Source organism: Drosophila persimilis, unplaced genomic scaffold (genome assembly GCF_003286085.1).
Source record: "Drosophila persimilis strain 14011-0111.01,24,50 unplaced genomic scaffold, DperRS2 tig00000124-arrow-pilon, whole genome shotgun sequence".
In the NCBI taxonomy this organism is placed as follows: Eukaryota; Metazoa; Arthropoda; class Insecta; order Diptera; family Drosophilidae; genus Drosophila; species Drosophila persimilis.
The window spans coordinates 5,340,210-5,358,539 of NW_020825294.1; the positions used below are offsets into that span (position 1 = coordinate 5,340,210).

The 18,330-nt window shown below is 39.1% G+C and overlaps 1 protein-coding gene across 1 annotated transcript in view; it reads right to left on the reverse strand.

Annotated features, from left to right (window-relative positions):
• LOC6593312 (protein split ends) overlaps nt 1-17,949 on the reverse strand; it is a 43,851-nt gene extending 25,902 nt beyond the window's left edge. Inside the window, exon 1 of the mRNA XM_026987362.1 lies at nt 17,885-17,949. Within this exon, the coding sequence (XP_026843163.1) occupies nt 17,885-17,898 (14 nt within the window). The 5' untranslated portion in view covers nt 17,899-17,949. The remainder of the gene's footprint in view (nt 1-17,884) is intronic.
• Between the last annotated feature and the right edge of the window lie 381 nt (nt 17,950-18,330).

An 18,330-nucleotide genomic window follows, 5' to 3' on the forward strand; every position in this document is an offset into this window, starting at 1 on the left:
TTGTGGCTCTGCTCTGGCCAGAAGGAGCTGCAGCAGGCAGAGGCTTTAAAATTATATAAAACCCTCGGAGATACAGGGAAACAGAGCAGCAGAGATACAGAGATACAGGGATACAGGGAGGGAGAAAGATAGAGATGCCAGAGCCAGTGGGTGGCTGCTGGTGGCGCCCATGGCTCGTCGATGCGGATGCAGGATCCTCTCTCTATCGCTCTTTCGCGTCTCTCGCTCTTTGCTTATTATTAACTTGAACGGGGACGACGACGACGACGACCTCAATTAAGCAGACTTTCGTGTGGCAGTTGCAAGTAACTACCGTTGTATGGGTGTCGTCTGTGCGGCATGCGACAAAGTCAGAGGGCAAAGTTGAACAAAATTTTAAGCCAGCCAAACGGCAGAGAGAGAGAGATAGCGAGAGAGAGAGCGATAAATGACGCAGAGCTACTGCTGCTGCTGCTGCTGGCAGACCCAGACCATTCCAGCCATCGAGTCAGCCAACCTTCGAGCCCTGGCAAAGTGACGCAACCGGAAGCGCGCGCCCCCCCCTCCCAAAGTAGGTGGGTGGCAGAGCAGAGGCAGACAAGGGACTGAAGGGAAGGAGCACCAGAGAGGGCTCCCGGTGCCATCGTTGCTGTCTCTGCTGCCTGCTACTGCGTTGTTCTTATTTCATAGACATATACGTAGGAGACCCAGAGAGCGGTTCTTACACAGCCCGTGCCAAAGGGAGAGAGAGCCAGGACACCTCTGCCTGGCGCAGGCGCCTCTAAAAATTCCTGTACATACATTTACACACAAGGAAATGGAAATCCTAGGTGGATGGGAGGCGGGGGGTATTACATATTACATAGCCGAATACATAATGATATGGGGGGCACCGTTATCTTTCATGTCCTGTGGTGTCCACCCACAGCCGCAGGCTAATAATAAAAACAACAACAACAGCAGCGGCGGGAAGAGGACAGGAGCAATAATAAAAACAGCAAAACAAGCAGCATAAATTGCAGTAGCTGTAGCTGTAGCCCGTAGAAGAAGCAGTGCGGAACGGCAAACGGGAGCTGCAAGGGTACAAGCAGTAGAAGCAGTGGCAGCAGAGACGGCGCTCGACCGACAGCCAAAAGACAAAAATAGCAAAAGAAAAGTGGACTACAGGCAGGCAGGCAGGGCGCAAAACTAACAATCATCTATGCCTCGTGCCACTGCCACACCTCCGACTGCTCCTTCCACCACTCAAAGCCTAACCTTAGATGCGATTCCACTGCCTGGTCTCTGGCTTAAAACGAGGTCGTGGAAATGGAAAATGAAAGCAGTTCGACGAAGACGAGGCGACGCCATGTTGGTTTTTACATTGAACGCAGGACACAGGACACCGAACGCAGGACGCAGTAAGCAGCGACAGCGACAGAGGCAGAATCGCAGTCGCAGCGCAAATTCTACCTCTCTTTCGTGTGTCTCTCTCACTCTCTATGCCTCTCTACTGCACTAACTAATGCCGCCAATATAAATTCTCATCATTGTTGTTGGTTTTACTGCCTGCTCCCCCCCTCTCTGTGTGCAGCAGCTACTAATGAAGCTTTCTGCAACAAGAACAATGTCATCTGAATTTTTGTGTACAATATTCTAAGGGGTATGCACTGCTTTGGGAGTGGCTTTAAAGTACACATACACAATATACAGACCCGAAGAGAACATAACAATGGACAGAACAATATAAAAACTGTACTTGGAAAGGCAGTGGGAAAAATAGTAGATGACGCTGTACGAAAAGGCAGCTGTGGTATAAGAAGCTGTAGAAGTTGAGGAAAATGAATAATCAGTAGAAGAAGCGGCATAAGTAGTATAAGACGCATTAGATCTAGTAGAAGAAGCAATACGAAAAGCGGTTAGGGTAGGTAGTGACCGCAGAGGAATGGGAAGAAGCTGTAGAATGCAGTATAACGTAATAGAAAATGTGCAACCAATCGAAGAGCAGTGAGAGGGCGCATAAGAATGGTTGAGGGTATCGACAGCAATCGAAGAATCTGCTGAAGAATCAGTGGAAGCCCCTTCAGCAATACCAGAAGACTTAAACGGACGTAATGGAAGCTGCAAAACGCAGAGGACGAGCAGAAGCACTAGAAAAACAGTATAAGAGCATTAGCATTAGTTCGAGTGAATGTAACAGCAGTGGGCGTACGGGTAGTGGGTGTGTTCGAGCAGGGTGTCAAAGCAGACACGCACGAAAGCAGTGCAGGAGAGCGAAAGAGGACAACAGTTTTCATTGCCTACTTTTGAGCGCGTGTGCAAATTATCAACTAAAGCAGAACAAGGGAAAGCACAGCAAGGAGCCGAAAAAGGGCGAAGGAGGGAGAAGAACAATCACTAAGAAGGAGATGAAAGGAGATGAGCAGAATCAGTATGGAGAAGGATGAGCAGAAACAGGAGATTAAGCAGCAGAAACAGGAGATGGACTGGCAAGAACACATCCACGGAGAAGCACAGAAAGACGCAGGAAACCGGAGATGAGGAAGCACCAGAGAAGAGAAATAAAAAGGATTGATGGGTGGGTTTCTGTGGCTGTGGCTGCGGCTCTTGTTTTTGTATGCCACTGCCACTCCCTGAGCAACAAATGCAAAGTAATTAAATTACAAGAAATAGAATATGTATTCCCTCTGTACGAGTTCGAGGGCGAGTATGCATGAATTTATTCCTCATGGGGAAAGATATTCTCGCAAGTTGAGAACTTAATGGAAATGAATGGCATACGAAAGTCAAGAATAAAGTTGCAAATGCCAGCGACTGCAAGAGCATAATTTTCTTTTAGAATTGCAAATGGAATTAATGCAAGCTAAAAGGGAAAATGTTGAATGCAAATGAAATGCTAGAGGTACTGGGGGGCAGCAGGGGCTAGAGGTACTGTAGAAAATACTGAAAAATACAGTAAATTCAGTATTCCGATATAAATAGTTTTTTAGGTTTCAAAATTAAGATATCCAAGTCCTAGAATACGAAAAGACTCCCAAGAAAAAGGCGGAAAACTAAAAAACTGCAAGCTAAAATACTAAAACATACAAAATACTAAAACAAATACTGAAAAATGGCGTCCTCAAATTGTGTCCACCTTGAAATAAAAAACTTTTTATTTTGCATATCGAAAGCCCCAAAAACGGTTAAAATACAGAAAAATACTACATAGTCCGGAAAATACTTAAATAACTGAATCTAAATCTGACAAACCAGAAATATGCATACAATGAAATACTGCATTTACCTCATATACTAAAATACTGCATAGTAAAATACTGCAAGTTTAAATACTGCATAGTAAAATACTTCTTAATAAAATACTGCACATTAAAATATAAAATGTACTAAAAATTCGTGTTTAAAGTATGTAAAATACTGAAGGCTAATTATACAGAAAGCTGTACAGAAATATAAGCCAATTTCTGTATTAAATTTGAATTAGAATTACAAATATTTGTACATTTTGGTAGCATAGTTATATGCGTTCCATGAAGAAGTTTCGGGAGAGGAAAAATATGAAAATAAGTCCAGAATGGTGGGGTATTGAAGTAAACGTTTTTTAATGGTTAGCATGTTCCCAGATAATACGTAGAAATTCTTCAGATTGAGTAGCTGGAGTACTCTACGAAGTTTAATGAAGAATTGGAATTTTCATTATAGAAAAACACTCTTTAAATGGTGAATCATTCTCTGTATGATTATCCTTTTATTCCGGTCATTAAATTACCATTTTCAATAAAAATGTCTCTCTGAAATATTCCATAATCCAATCCACATTTCATCTGCGAGTATCTCCCCAGCGAGTACTTAATTCAGCAAAACTCTGAACCAATTAGCAAACGTTTTAAATGAGCTTAAATACAAACACGGATGATGCGACTTTCGGGCAGATAGACAGACATCCCCAACAAAATCCATGCAGCATATAAAGGCGCCACCGAAACCTGACCGCGTGGCACGCTTTAGGGCCACATCATCATCATCATACAAATGCCACATGCCACATGCCACATCCACAGAACATTTACATTTATCCTGGTCTCCTAATTTGTTTAGTCGTACATTTAAAATGAATTCAATTTCGGTGTCGAGCGACGAGCGACGAGAGAAATGAGATACAGATGGGATACGGGAAAATGGGATATGGGAAAATGGTAAATGGGGAAAACTCTCAGGCCTCGGTAAGTTTGTTTGTGCCAAAGCGAATCAAGTGAAAACGAAGCGAAATACAGAGCCCAAATGAGCTGAAAATGCAATTACACATAAGAGGATGATGGAGAGGCGGCAAATGCATATATGTAGATACGGATATATACAGTACATAGATACAGATACATGGTATGGTATGGAATGGAATGAAACCTCTAGACATGTACATAATCAGTTATTTTCGGTGGGGCGGTGGCACGGTGGTACGGAACGGGGGACACGAGGCACAAACCGCCGCAATGGGGCGTAAAACGTTGACAATTTAATTAGAATTGATTTTTCGATCAATATTTTCCAGGGAAATTCACAGTTGCAATTGACGTATGTGTGCATATCGATGGATGGTTATATAACACACACACACACACAGACAGAGGGAGATACAGATATAGAGATACAGTTTTGGGAGCAGGAGAAGGCAGGCACATTCATCAGTGTGTGAAATTTAATTGCATCCAGTTTCCCCCCACATACTCGCACACTCCTCCACATTTTCCCCTCCCTTCTGGCATATTCCCACACATTTCTCAACTCACAATTTAATGAGCAATATTTCTTCTATATATGTATATATTTCTCTCCATCTAGTATATATCTTGCCTCCCTCTCTGGAAAGCAATGAAGCATTTCCACATGAAGATTGATTATGGCTCAAGTTTTTCTTCTCCCTCGCTCTCGGCATTTTCCCTCTTTTTAATGCATTTTGCAATTTATTTCAATGCATCGAAAAGGATTCTGGGACACGCCCAAATGGGAGAAAACGAGACGCAGGAGATGTGAATGTGCAACCACAGAAAAGGACAGAAGCTGGGCAGGGCGCAGAGGGCTGGGGGCCAGTCTCCGTAGCCTGGCAATGGCAGGGCGATAAATAAGGACAAGAGAGAGGGAGAGCGAGATAGAGAGAGAGGCAGAATTGGTAGGGCGACAGGGGTACGATTCCTGAGGAAAACCAAAAATGGTTTTTGCCATCTCTTTCTCTTTTGCAATGGTTTGTGGCAAATGGATTCTAGGATGCGGAAACATTATTAATGATAAGCTTTGGGCTATTTTGGTGGATAGATATCCAGCGAGATATATGGCTAAGGATTAGTTGAGCAGATAAATATCTGAGAGATGTATGGATCGGCTTGCGTTTTGTGCAAATTTTGATATATAGTATGCATTCGAATGCACCTCGAACGAATGAAGCTACAAATATGCGAAATAGTAGAGCAGAAAGAACAGACGAACGAATTCAACGAAATAACGAAAATGTGCGTGTGAGCATGTCGCAGTTGGGAGAATCTCAAACACAAAAAGCACGATATATGATCAAGATATCTTTCACAGCCTACAAAGTTTCGGCATTTAGAAAAAGGTGTTTTACTTCTGGAGAACTAAAAGATATGTATTTTAAGATCTATGTACATATGTTATGTAGGGTGTCACTTTAAAGGAATCCTCTCCAAATAACCCCAAGTATACTAAGCTTCGTATCTCTTTCCCCAAATGAAAACCATTCTTCTCCTACAAAAAATATATATTTTAAGCTCTATTTATCCACACTTATCAGCCCTCGTGCATTCCATATTTATTCATAAATATATTACAATATATATAAATCAATTGCGTACAATATTTCTTATGTACTCTTATCTTTCGATATAGAAACGAGTTATTTTTAAGCGTGACTTCATTGCTTCTTCGAATTTGATATTAATTCTTGTTCCTTTTAAAACTCTTTGCACTTCTTGAGAATCTCAACTGAAGTCTGCACTCAAAAGATACTGCACTATTGCGATGCACTTATGAGAGGGATATTACTCTCCTTCAACTCGGAATCGAAATTTTTGGCCTAACAGAGAGCTGGATAAGGAGCCACAGAGATGGAGAAGGAGCCACAGAAATGGAGAAGGAGCCACAGAGATGGAGGAGGAGCCACACAGTTGGAGGAAGAGCTTCAGAGAAAGGACAATTACTCTGGCTGGCCGCAATATTGCGGTCATCTTGTGTGCCCCATCCTCCATTCCTATCTGTGGGTAGTAGGGGGCCTCTACCCTTCACAAAATTGTGGTCATCATCTGAAGCACAAACTCTCAGCCACATCCATAAAATGGAATTCAAAACTCATGTCCGTCGTTCCGAGTGTCGTATTTATGGTCGGCCATCAAAAAAGTTTGAGGAAAATGCACTTTTATGGCCACCAAATCCCAAAGCAAAAGCATTTCCCAAAAACAAAAAACTGCAAAACCCAACCCCAATCTAAAAACTAAAACCAACAACGAAGAGGAAAGAAAGAAAGTTTAATTTTTGAAGTGCCGATGATTAAGATACCCTTTAAGAGTGATTGTGGATGGGAAAGGTATATTGATTAGGGGGATTTCTTATAAATAAATTATATTTCCAGATGGATTATAAAGGATCAAAGCTTCAGAATTGTTAAGATACTTGAAGGCTTCCATGAAGGCTTATTTTATTTCTTGGACACACAGAATTATACATATTGGAAGCTACATCTGGAATCCATAATATTTATAAAATCAAATCAATACTTATTCATAGAATTATTATTGTATTGATTGCTTCTTTATTCTCCCTACCAGAAAAAAAATTGAGAGTGAGCGAGTAACAAAAACCGAAATTTTCGGATCTGAAGTAGTGAAAAGGGCGATACCTGTTTCCTCAAGACCATGTATATATATCTTTTGGAAAAATTTTCTAATTTAAATTTCTAATTACAAACAAATAAAAGGATGTCCTAAACAAAAAACTGTATCCATAAGGCATTAGGAATACGCAATCCTTTCATACTCTCAAATACCTCCCTCCCTCGCCGAAACAAACTTCTTTCGAAAGACCATAGTACCCTCTAAAAGTGTACACAAAAAGGGCGTGGCACTTTTACTTCACATATAGATATAGATTTTTCTTTTACATTTAATTAAATTGAATTTTATCCATGGGAAAAACGCATGCATATTCATATAGTATTTATTTTAATTGAAAAACGTAAAACCAAAGGCAAATAACAGGCAGAAAAAAAAGAGCAGGACAAAATCCCAATCAAAAACCAACGACCGATGGGGCGTATGCGGAATGTTACGCGTACGCCGCATGTGCCCTTTGTGCAAGCCCCTGTCTATAGCTGGGGGGTGGGAGAGGATGGGGGGTATATGTATATATAGAAAAACCTTTTCAATATAAATTGGCACAGCCACATGTCAATTCACATGTCCATTTTGAGGCATAATTTAAACTGACATTTTCCGCGAACTTTTCCAATTATATTCTCTCTTCTTCTCGCTCTGACTCTCTGTCGCTGTGACGTTTATTTCTTTTTTCAATTTTCGCTGCTGCAAAAATAACCATTTGGTCAAAAGGCAAAAGCAACAACTAATCATCGGCCGGCTATGCACTGAGAGAAAATTGCCAACAGAAAGAGGTTAATATTTGATGAGAGTAATATGGGAGCAAACAACTGCCCCAAAGAGTGAATCATCTTTTTGTATCTTTGTTGTCGCTTTGTGAATAACAGACGAGAGAGTGGGGAGCATGTGGCAGCCTTTTGTGGTTTCTGTGGAACGTGTATCTTTTTATCCGTATGTCTATAATTTTATCAGAACTTGAATCATTTAAATGCCAATATTTGTCCAAATTTATTACTCTATAAGAGGCAGCTGATGATTCAGTTATTCTTTACTCCGAAGTAATTTCAGAAAGGAATGGCAGATACTTCAAATTAAGAGATTCTTGCAGTACACTAGAGAAAGTATATTTCAGATACGATCTTCATCCTAGAAGATTCTAGGCAGAAAGTGGGAGCACAGAGAAAGTCTTTTCTTTATCCTAGAAACTTCCATTAAAGTTCCAGCTCTTGTAGATTCGTGTAGATTCGAACACCTTCTAGACAGACCAGGGATACCCAATGAATTCTAGAACATTACAAAACCTAAAACCTTCCAAATCCTTTGCTGCATAAATGCATACATTTTCATAGATTTCTACAAGATTATTAATTCTCCGACTAGAAATATAGGAAATTTGTGATATTTTGGAGGGAAAAAAAACAATGATAATGTGAAAAGATATCTACAATGATCTAGAGATTCTGCTCAATGCAGTGAGTCACGTAAGTAACATTAGTAGAACATGCAGAAAATACCCTTCTTGTTGGAGATATTTTTGTACAAACTTCCAGTCTCCAAGAAACTTTGGGAGCAGATCCACAGAAATCTAATTGAATCGTTAATGGATCTTAGATAAATCAAGTTCCTCTGAAGAAAAGCAGAAAAGCTTCCTCTGAAGAAGGGAACCCATTCGAGCGAGAGCCAAATACTGAATATTCATTCCGCTCATCCGAAAGTGCTGATTGGGGCTATGAACATAGAATGTGTCCATTGTCAAATGGCTCAAATTCAAGCATGATTCAGATGGTATGTGTATGTGAATATGGAAAAGCGCCACTACATGAAACTAAGACTCCGTATACCAATCTTTTCCTGAATCCCATTGGCACATTCAATCGCTTGGAGGAACAGAGATAGTTCACACTACAGCAAATGGTTTTTCTGGTCAGCTGGTGTATTTTTATTTGTTAACACTTTGTTAACACTGTCTATGAGTTCAAAGGTATATATTTTTTCAAAGTTCATTGACTTTCCAAAACATTTCAGGTGCTTCAATAATAATTTCGTCCAAATGCATGGATATCAATGGATACTAATGGACTTAATGAATATCATGGATCATGGATCATGAATATATCATGGATAACCATTAAACCCATTAGTAACCATTGCAATTCATACCATACCATTTCCAAAGTACGAGCAAATATTTAGTAGCCATAATTAACTAATATTCAGCTTTTAACTGCCGCTTTCAACGATTAAACGAGTATTTATTACTGCCAAAAATACGTACATACAAATACATATATTTATTTTTCGGTTTGGATAAAAAGTAATTTCAAAATTCATTGGGCGATTTCCGGTCAACGTAACAATTTTTCGCTCAGTGCTGTTTGTGACATTTTTGAGGTTAATGCAATTTTCCATTTTCCCATTTTCCAACCCATTTTCAATCGTTAAATATTTAATGCAACTGTTAGTGGGTTTTAGGTACTTTTACAGCTGCAGTTATTGCTATATATAAGTACTCTTACTGCCATATCGGGTGTAAGTTGATTTTCTTTCAGCCTCCCCCCTTCTCTGACACTCTGATTCTCTCCCTGCGGTAGAGTTTTTTCCTGGTTTCTCCCTTGCATTGCAGCTATAAAGGTTCCATAGATACGATGTGTATAGAATCTGAGGATAAGATTCAGTTGATGAAACAGTAGAGGATTTTTTTTAGGGAGTTTTTCTAGAAAATTGTGGAAGAACTTGGCAGATCTGTTACAAAAATAAATATATCTGTTGAGCCTTTCTTGTTTTATTAATTTTAATATTTATTTTAGTTAATTTTAATATTTATTATATTTAATTTTAATATTTATTAAATTTTATTTTAATATTTATTATATTAAATTTTAATAACATAAAGGAAATTAGCCCAATGGCACTATTATGTACATCGTATTGAATTTTATAGAAACTTTCAGTCATAAAACGACTTTTCATGGTCTTTAGTATTGAGTCGAAACCGTATCCTGAAACTAAAAACAAAATACAGTCCTTAGCGAGGCGCACCAAAGACTTTTCGATCCACAGGATCCCACAACAAAATACACAGTCTTTGCTAAACCGCAAAAGTCGGTCCCAAGAAACCAAAAGCAATATATTCCTGGGCAAGGGATAGCAAATAAATGCTCGAGTCGAGACGAAGAGAAAGAGATTGAATGAAATAGTCTTTGATAATTTCCTAGAACTAAAGAAACTGCAAACAAATTTTTCATAAATTGTAGTAAAAGTCTGTCCTTTTGAGTCCTGAGGGCAATGCTTTTAAAGCTTTGTCTTCCGCAAAACAATAATTTTCTTTGTGCAAATTTTTATTATTTGCGAAACACACAGATTTCTTGGCTAACGAATGGAGGGGCGTAGTGTCTTAGACCAGACGCCGAACAACGCCCCCTCAAGTCCGGCAGTGTCTGTGTCTTGCGTTGTCTTTCCAACAAAAGAAAAAGCGCTAGAAATAATAGCAACAAAAGTTTTGGCACTTTTTTTTTTTTGGCTTGCCGCCTGTCAATTATTCAAATATTTTGCACACACAACACACACACCAGCACACACACACCCATTCATTTATTCAGTCATTCATTCATTCATTCGTTTTGCGTTGGCCGCTGCCCCAGGGATTTCCTCATAGGATTTGCTGTTGGCGAACGAAAAATTTACATACGCATTTGTTTGTGTTTGGTTTTCAGTTTTTCCTTTTTTGTTTTTTTTTTTCCTTTGCTTTTTGTGAAATTCAATGCACTTTGTAAGTATTTTTTGGTGTGCGCATTGCAGTGGCAGGCACTGTTTGCAGTTACTGATTGCAGTCACTGTGTTGCAGCAGCGGCAGCGGCAGGCATTGCGTAAGGCTTTGGGAGTACGAGTAAATGGGTTAAAAGCCAAACTACAACCAAAAACAAAAAAAACACACACAAAAAATGCCACTGTCTTTGGTCGATTTTTCGTCAGTCTTTGGTCTGTTTTTTCTCTCATTGCTGGTGGGTTTTCCCTGGTCTTTGCTCTCCGTTTTCCCCAGATTTTCGCTCTTCATTTCGTATCTGTATCTCGTATCTGTGGCACCATCTTAACCAGGTTTGACAGCAGCTGTCACACAAGTGATGCAGGCCACTGACAAGACTTCAAAAATTGAAATTCAACAAAGGAAAAAAGAGTTAGGAGGCGGACAGATATGGTAAGGAGGGAAATTGGAGCGACTTAAGAGAGACAGACTTGAGATGTATGTAGATAGATTGAAGCCATTTAGTAGGAATATCCAACGGAAGAGAACAAAATAACCTCCAATGATCTATGTATAGATATCCTACCACTATGCCTTGTTCAGTGCTCTCTATGCCGCACTGTATCTTATTTGGAATACGTATCATTAATTATCGGGATTTTTGTAGACGTTTTCATGACATGTCTGCGCGCCCTCAAAGACTTTTATTCTCGGAAAACCCATTTTAAATATAGAAATAACCAAGAGCTTACACCTCATTCGGTTACCTCATATCTTAGCCTGTCGAAAACAGAACCTTTCGACTGTGACACATCTCTGGAGCGATTACAACATCCTAAAAAGCGAGACAGACTCGCAAATAGGGTAAGCGAAGGGGAAAAGATGTCATAATACAAAACCAAAACAAAAGCCGAGTGGGATGTAATTTCTTCTACGAGTATCGATTGAGTAATAATACCTGAGGCGTTTGATTAATGAATAACCATCCTCGTACCATCACTGTCTGTCAATGAAATGATATTGCGATTCATAAGATACATATATCGATAGACTTAAGAGATTGTAAGGATGAAGAAACGAGGGATCTTGGGAGGGTTTTTGGTGAATATTTTGGACTAATTTACTCGGAAGATTGTATGAAGTATCAAGAAAGTTATCCTACACATTGATAGATGCTTATAAGAAGAAAAATCTAACAACCTCTAACCAACATTCCTGCATTGATTGGATACAGCATTGAAGGGGGGCATTGGACGAACCATCGAATGTTGAATCGTGAAACGTGGTTCAAACGATTAACATCGAAAAAGTCATTGACTGTAAATTGAATTTCTGTTTATGGTCTTCAAATAGAGACAACGCCCACCTACCACACGACAGTTGCAGACCCTCAAGAGACTGTAGTCCAAAGTGCATTGAATACGAGTCCAAAAGTGATTTTCTGATAGGTTCGATTGCCGGTTGTGGGCGTGTGGGCGTGTGGTATAAGAGGTCAATCGAATTTCAAGTTTTTTGTGTGGGGCTTAGCGAAGGTCTTGAACGGACGACAACAAGAGGGGGTAATAAAATTAAATAGAAAGCTATAGAAAAATACAATAAATACATTATGTATCGTGGAGGGGTATCGTGGGGGTAACTAATGTGGCATGATAATATTTCATGGGAATTAAAAATGCATTGGGTGGAAAGAAAATAAAGGGAGTGCAAGAATTAACTTTAGAACATAGCTTGGTCTTGGTTCTTCTCTTTCCCTATGTTTTTCCTCCATCTATCATTAAAATTGAGAGAGAAAATTCACGTCCTAAATATAATCATTCTTCCAGCCATAACAGGCGTTAGAATTTGATCTTTCAGCCTCATTTTTTGGTTCCTCTTAAATCCTCTTCAGTTTTGTATCTTTATTCTTTAAATATTCTTAGAAGTATCTGCATTTTTGAGTATTTTATATATTTAATTCGTGAAAATATATTTCATTTCCGAACACATATTCCAAAACTGATACTTCAGTGTTTTTTATTGATAATAATCATTGTTTATAATGGTTACTATTTTTCAATGGAAACGAGTGGAACAATACGATAAAGATGTGATTTGAAGGTACGCAATTATATCACAAAAGATCTAAAGCCGAATACCCTCATATTTTTTTGTTTTCTTCAATATTTGTTACTTCATTTCCTTAAATTTCGTTAAGGTACCCCCTAATAAGGAGAGGATTAAAAGGTCTTAAAAATGGGACACTTCATCTAAAACCTTGAACTAATTCACACAGAAAAATATTGATATCCAGTTTCGAGAAACTCTAGGAGCAGGCAATATCTTAATTTCAAGACTTGACGGTTCCGCAAATAGAAGCTTTGTCAACGCTCCAGCACTTCTTCCGGAGGAGAAGTCCACACCCCCCAAAAACCTTTGTTTCCTTGTGCAAAAGGAAACCTTGCACTATAATTACACCCGATACTCAAATAATGAAAACATATGGCACTTCATCTTGCTCAGAAAAATCCCCCCCCCCACGATACCCCTCTTTCTACCATACCCTTTCCCCTTTCCATCTTCAATGTCCATTAAAAACTGCAGCTGTCAGAAGGGAAAAACTTTGCTGTTCTTCCAACTTTCTGGGTAAATTTTGCGCCGAAGACTAATGAGCAGGCGTGCAAAAGGGGGAGTGTGGGGGGGGGGGGTGGTGTTGGGGATCTAGAGGCGACTGCCAGCCAGTGGATGAGTCATGACAGCGAGGCGTCTAATTAATGCACAGATATTAATCATGTCGCGAAATTTGAGGCACTGGCTGTAACTCGAAACGAAATCAACAATGGAACAGAGGACGGAGCGATGCAGCAGCCATGCCGCACTTGATGTTCACGATGATGGTGCACTGATGATGGGGCTTGCCCCTGATGAACACGATGATGATGATGATGATGAGGAGGAGGGGGGGTGCCTACCCTCTGGCTTAATTATCAATTAGGCAATGGAACAGTGGGGTAAAATAGGGGCACAAAATGGTAGGATAAGTGCCACAGGCGCCAGCATCATCAAAAGGGAAACAAAAGATAACTTTTAAAAGAAATTGTAAGGCTGAATGACACCCTCCTATGATCTATATATAGGGATGTACTTATGTAGTAAGGCATGCCTAGTACAGCCCTCTTCGAGGCCTATAACTCGCACTATATCTTAGATAGTTCCATTATTCATTATTCCCATTTATCGCCTATGAAATGAGATGATTCTTGGTAAATCGGCAGATGGTTGTGTTATTTATAGCTCTACCAAAAAGAAGTCACGCAGCGAAGACATATCTGCTCCGTCAAAGACTTTTATTCTCGGAAAACCCATTTTAATAATATAAATAACCACGAGCATGCTCCTCCTTCGGTTACCTCATATCTTAACCTGTCGAAAGCATATCCTTCCTACTGTGACACATCTCTGGAGCGATTACAGCATCCCAAAATCCAGACATGGAATGCAAAAAGTGTGGGATGTAATTTCGTCTCTCGATTGAGTAATAATCCCCGCTTTCCCCTTCAATTTTCCGTCTCTCCGGGCAACACGTAACTGACGAACGAATGCTAATAAGCGGGGGCGTGGTCGCCGCTGCCTCTCACGCGAGTTTAAGGATGCTGCATGCTTCGTTAGAGGAAACAGAAACAGAAAAAAAAGCCCAAAGACAGATGGAAGGATAGAGGCTTTAGAGATAAGGAGCTTCGGGGCATAGAGTAGGGGCCCCAATCGAACATTGCCACGGCAAATTGGCCTCCAGAAGAGGATAAGGCTGAGGCAGAGCTCCGCTGATGAGGATGGGTGGGGGGCGGCACATGCCTGATGATGGTCCAAGGATGGGAACACGAACATGGGCACGGCTCCGAGCGCGTGTCTTCCTTGATTGGCCTTTCTCTCTGACAGGTCGCCTCGGGGAGTCCCGTCCCCGCCACAGGACAAGCCACGGAGATTGCCCAGGTGGCTATTCCGCCCCACCCCTGAACGCTGACCAATGAGGCGTATGATTAATGCATCCCCCCTTCCCCTACCCCTCCCTCTGACTGCCATTGAATGGAGAAAGAACTTTCCATGTCAAAGGCAAAGAAAGAGCTCGTGTCAGCAAAAGTTTCAACTAAATTTGGTAGTCAATGAAATGACATTGGGATTCATAGGATCTTCTAGGCAATAAGCAGGAGTTTCTCGGAATTCGATTATGTTATACTTTTCGTGTACAAATTAAAGGCAACCCCAAAGGAGTCCGGGATTTGGGATTTTCCCCGTGGCTATTTAGTCGGATAAACTTATCTAAAGAAGGATAAATGAGTAGTAGGTGACCCCTGAGGGCACGTTTATCGTTGAATCCGAATGATGTTGATGCGTACAAAGCTCTCATAAGCGAACGGCACCAGAGAGAGAGAGAGATTAGCTACGACGAAATCTCTGATCCGCAAATATAATTTTGATAGAAATCTTTTGATTTTGATTGCAACATTTTACCAGAGAACTCCATTTCCTCCATCCTTATTTATTCTATAGATTACATTTAAGATCTTACATGGATTTTCCTTCCTATCTCTTACTCTCCAAACCTTAGAATTCATTGAAAATTTCAGGTTTATCTGCTATATTTTTTTAAAGATTTGCTGTTAATCTTTTTTGCTGCTGGTTTTTGTGTTTAAACAATGTTTTGTGCATGTTGTTGCCTTTTAATTTGCTCACGTTTTTCGGTTTGCTTTTGATTAGGGAATCTTGTTAGGCAAAAATCGTCTTGTCGGCTGTAAAACAAGTCTGTATTTGTTTTTTTACCTAATTATATTATTAAACATTTGTTTTTTAGATGTAAGACATGTTTTTTCGAATGATCTCTCAATATTCAAGGCAGAAAAATAAGTGAAATCTGGAGAAATACTTAAGGAGAAGCAGTTGAAGATTGTTCCATGGAAAGATCATATATTGGTTATGTTGGAAGATAATTTTAAACAGGTGGAATGATCTTTTTAGCATAGAATAGAAGGTTTCTTCCTGCGAAGGCAAAAAGAAAGAGTTTACAGATGGAATGAAAATTACTTCTCAAAAGAATTGGAGAATGGGAATGATGGATAGTCTGCTACTCCTTCTGTAGGAAGTGCACAATCCTCTAGATTATATTTGATTTTAGTAGTTTAATGGAATTAGGAAATTTATACATTTAAGGCTTTCTAAATCAAAAGTACTATATCTAAAGGTTCTTGTATTTTCAATGTCTTGAATTTCATATTTTTAGAGCTGCAGTAGTTTTCCACTAAATACAAGACTTTTTCCTCGACTTTTTTATGAAAATTTTCCATACATTTGAAGCAACAAGACACGACACGACACGACAGACCAAACGACAAATAAAATGGTAGTAGGGGGTCTTTTTTTTCGTCTGTGGTCTGCATCTAAAAAGAGACTCAAAAGATGACCTTTTGGCTTGTCTTGGAAACAAACTCCCGTTAGGCATAAATTTTCATAATCAAAAGCACAAGACACACAAATCGTAAAGCCAAAAACCTAAAAGTCTATTGACCCAACTGAAAAACCGTGTTTGTCTTTTGGTGGCTTTTATTATTGTTGTTTTTTTTTTTGGGTACGCCGCGGGGCCAAGAGACGACTCGGAGACGGAGACACCTAAAAACCTTGAACAGCTCTATTAATCTAAGGTGGTTTTTTTTCGCGCTAACTTACTTAAACTCCGAGCGGTGGCATCATATGGTATATAAGAAAACTGATATTATTTGATTAATTTTATTGACTCTTGGGGTTTATTTTTTTGGGCTTGGTCAGGCAGCAGATCAGCGTTCGTCTTGTTTTGTGTTTGATTTCCTCATTAGAACCTGTTTCGGAAATCTATTAACTCTTTTTTTTTTTTGTTGTTGTTGGCCTCAAAGTGGGTCAGCATTAACATATATTGATCTCTGGTCCACACACGTTTGACATGCACTGTACGCAGGCATACACCGGGCTGGCTGTGTCTCTGCTGCCATCAGCTGATCATCAAGTCAAGTGCAATCAACGAAAGCAAAGCTCCAGGGAATTGAGCTCAATTGAAGGCAATTGTGGCGACAAAGCTCTCGAGTGGAAGGAGCATGTCCCAGCGACAGAGACGGAGACAGAGACGGGGAGAGAATGAGAGATATGTACGCTACGCTTTGCCGCAGTGCAACCAAGTGCCAAGTACCCTCTATCAAGGGTATTCACATATTAGGTTCAACGACTTTGCAACAGCGGAAAAACTGAGGAAAAAGTGGGTGGCTTTTCTATGCCAGATCTTGAACAAATATAAACGTTATTTAGTTTCCAGTTTTTAGTATTATTGCATTTGGTATTTTAGTGATTATTTATACCAATTCTTGGTATTTTATGATATTTTATTATTTTATTTTTCTAGTATTTGTATGGTATTTTATTATTTTATTTTTTTACTATTTCTATGGTATTTTATTATTTTTTTCTAGTTTTTTTTCGGATATTTTCTGGTCCTTCGACGGTATTTTTCGAGGTTTTTCTAGTCTGTATTAGTAAAAAAAAAACTTTAAACAGTTTTTGGTATTAGTTTTAGTACAGGTCTAGCATTATTTAATTGATTTTTTATAGCAATCTAGTGGTATTTTTATGGTAATTTATTTTTTCTTATATTTTTTGGTGTTTTGCATTGTTTTATAGTCTTTTCAGTATTTTTCTGGTATAAATTTAACAGATTAACGTAAAACCCCTTAACCCAAACAATAGTTTCGTTTCAATAGCATGATTCAAGACTTAATTCTACATTCTGACTCAATATTTGAATCACATGCGAAGAGAATTCCCCTCATTGAATGAATGAGTATTTGTTTTGTGAAGAAAAGCCCCCTCTATACAAAATTTAGACTCTCATTGAGACTGAATCAATATTAGAGTTTAATTTCCTCAGCGTGTGTTTCTATTAATATACACAAAGGCAAGATATCTTCCTACTGTTTCTATTATAACGTAACCAGAGATAGTATTGTTGTTGTCTGAACCTCTCTGGAGACACGTGTATGTTTGTTTAGGTTGATTATTTATTATATTTGTTGTCTGTCCAATTTGAGCAATACAATATACGCGCCATATATATATAAAACTAGGGAGAGGTCAACTTGATTAGCGTGTCGTCTCTCGGATTTGACTGACAAACTACTACCAGGCACAGACCTAATATACTGACTAACAGACAGATCAGACTGACTGACTGACTGACTGACACATACTCGTAAAATACTCGTGCTTCTGACAGTTAAAATAGTTGTGGTATACGACTGATGTTTGGGGGACTTACATCACTATCATCATCACTCAATGGCCGCCTCAATAATCCAGGACTTGAGGCAGGCAGCAGTGTCGCTTCAAGGATACGCACCTGGAAAATACAAAAAAGAAAGGAAAAATGTTATAAAACTTGCTAGCTATAGATCCTGAATGATTTAAGTTGTACATTTAGTAAAGGACACGGCCAATGCCTTTTAAAAAAAATTTAAAATTATAAAAATTTAATGAAAATCGATTATAAATAATTACAAATCAAGAGAAAAAACTCTTCAAACTGGATTTATTATTTTTATTCAAATACCTTACAATATTAAGAAATTATATTTAATTAAGGAATCTTTTATAATGTACACGAATTTATCATAAACAAAATATTTACGATTAAATCATTGAGGCTGTTTTGAGGCTTTGATAAATGATGTTCTTCGACATCTTAATCCTTATCAATTATCCATA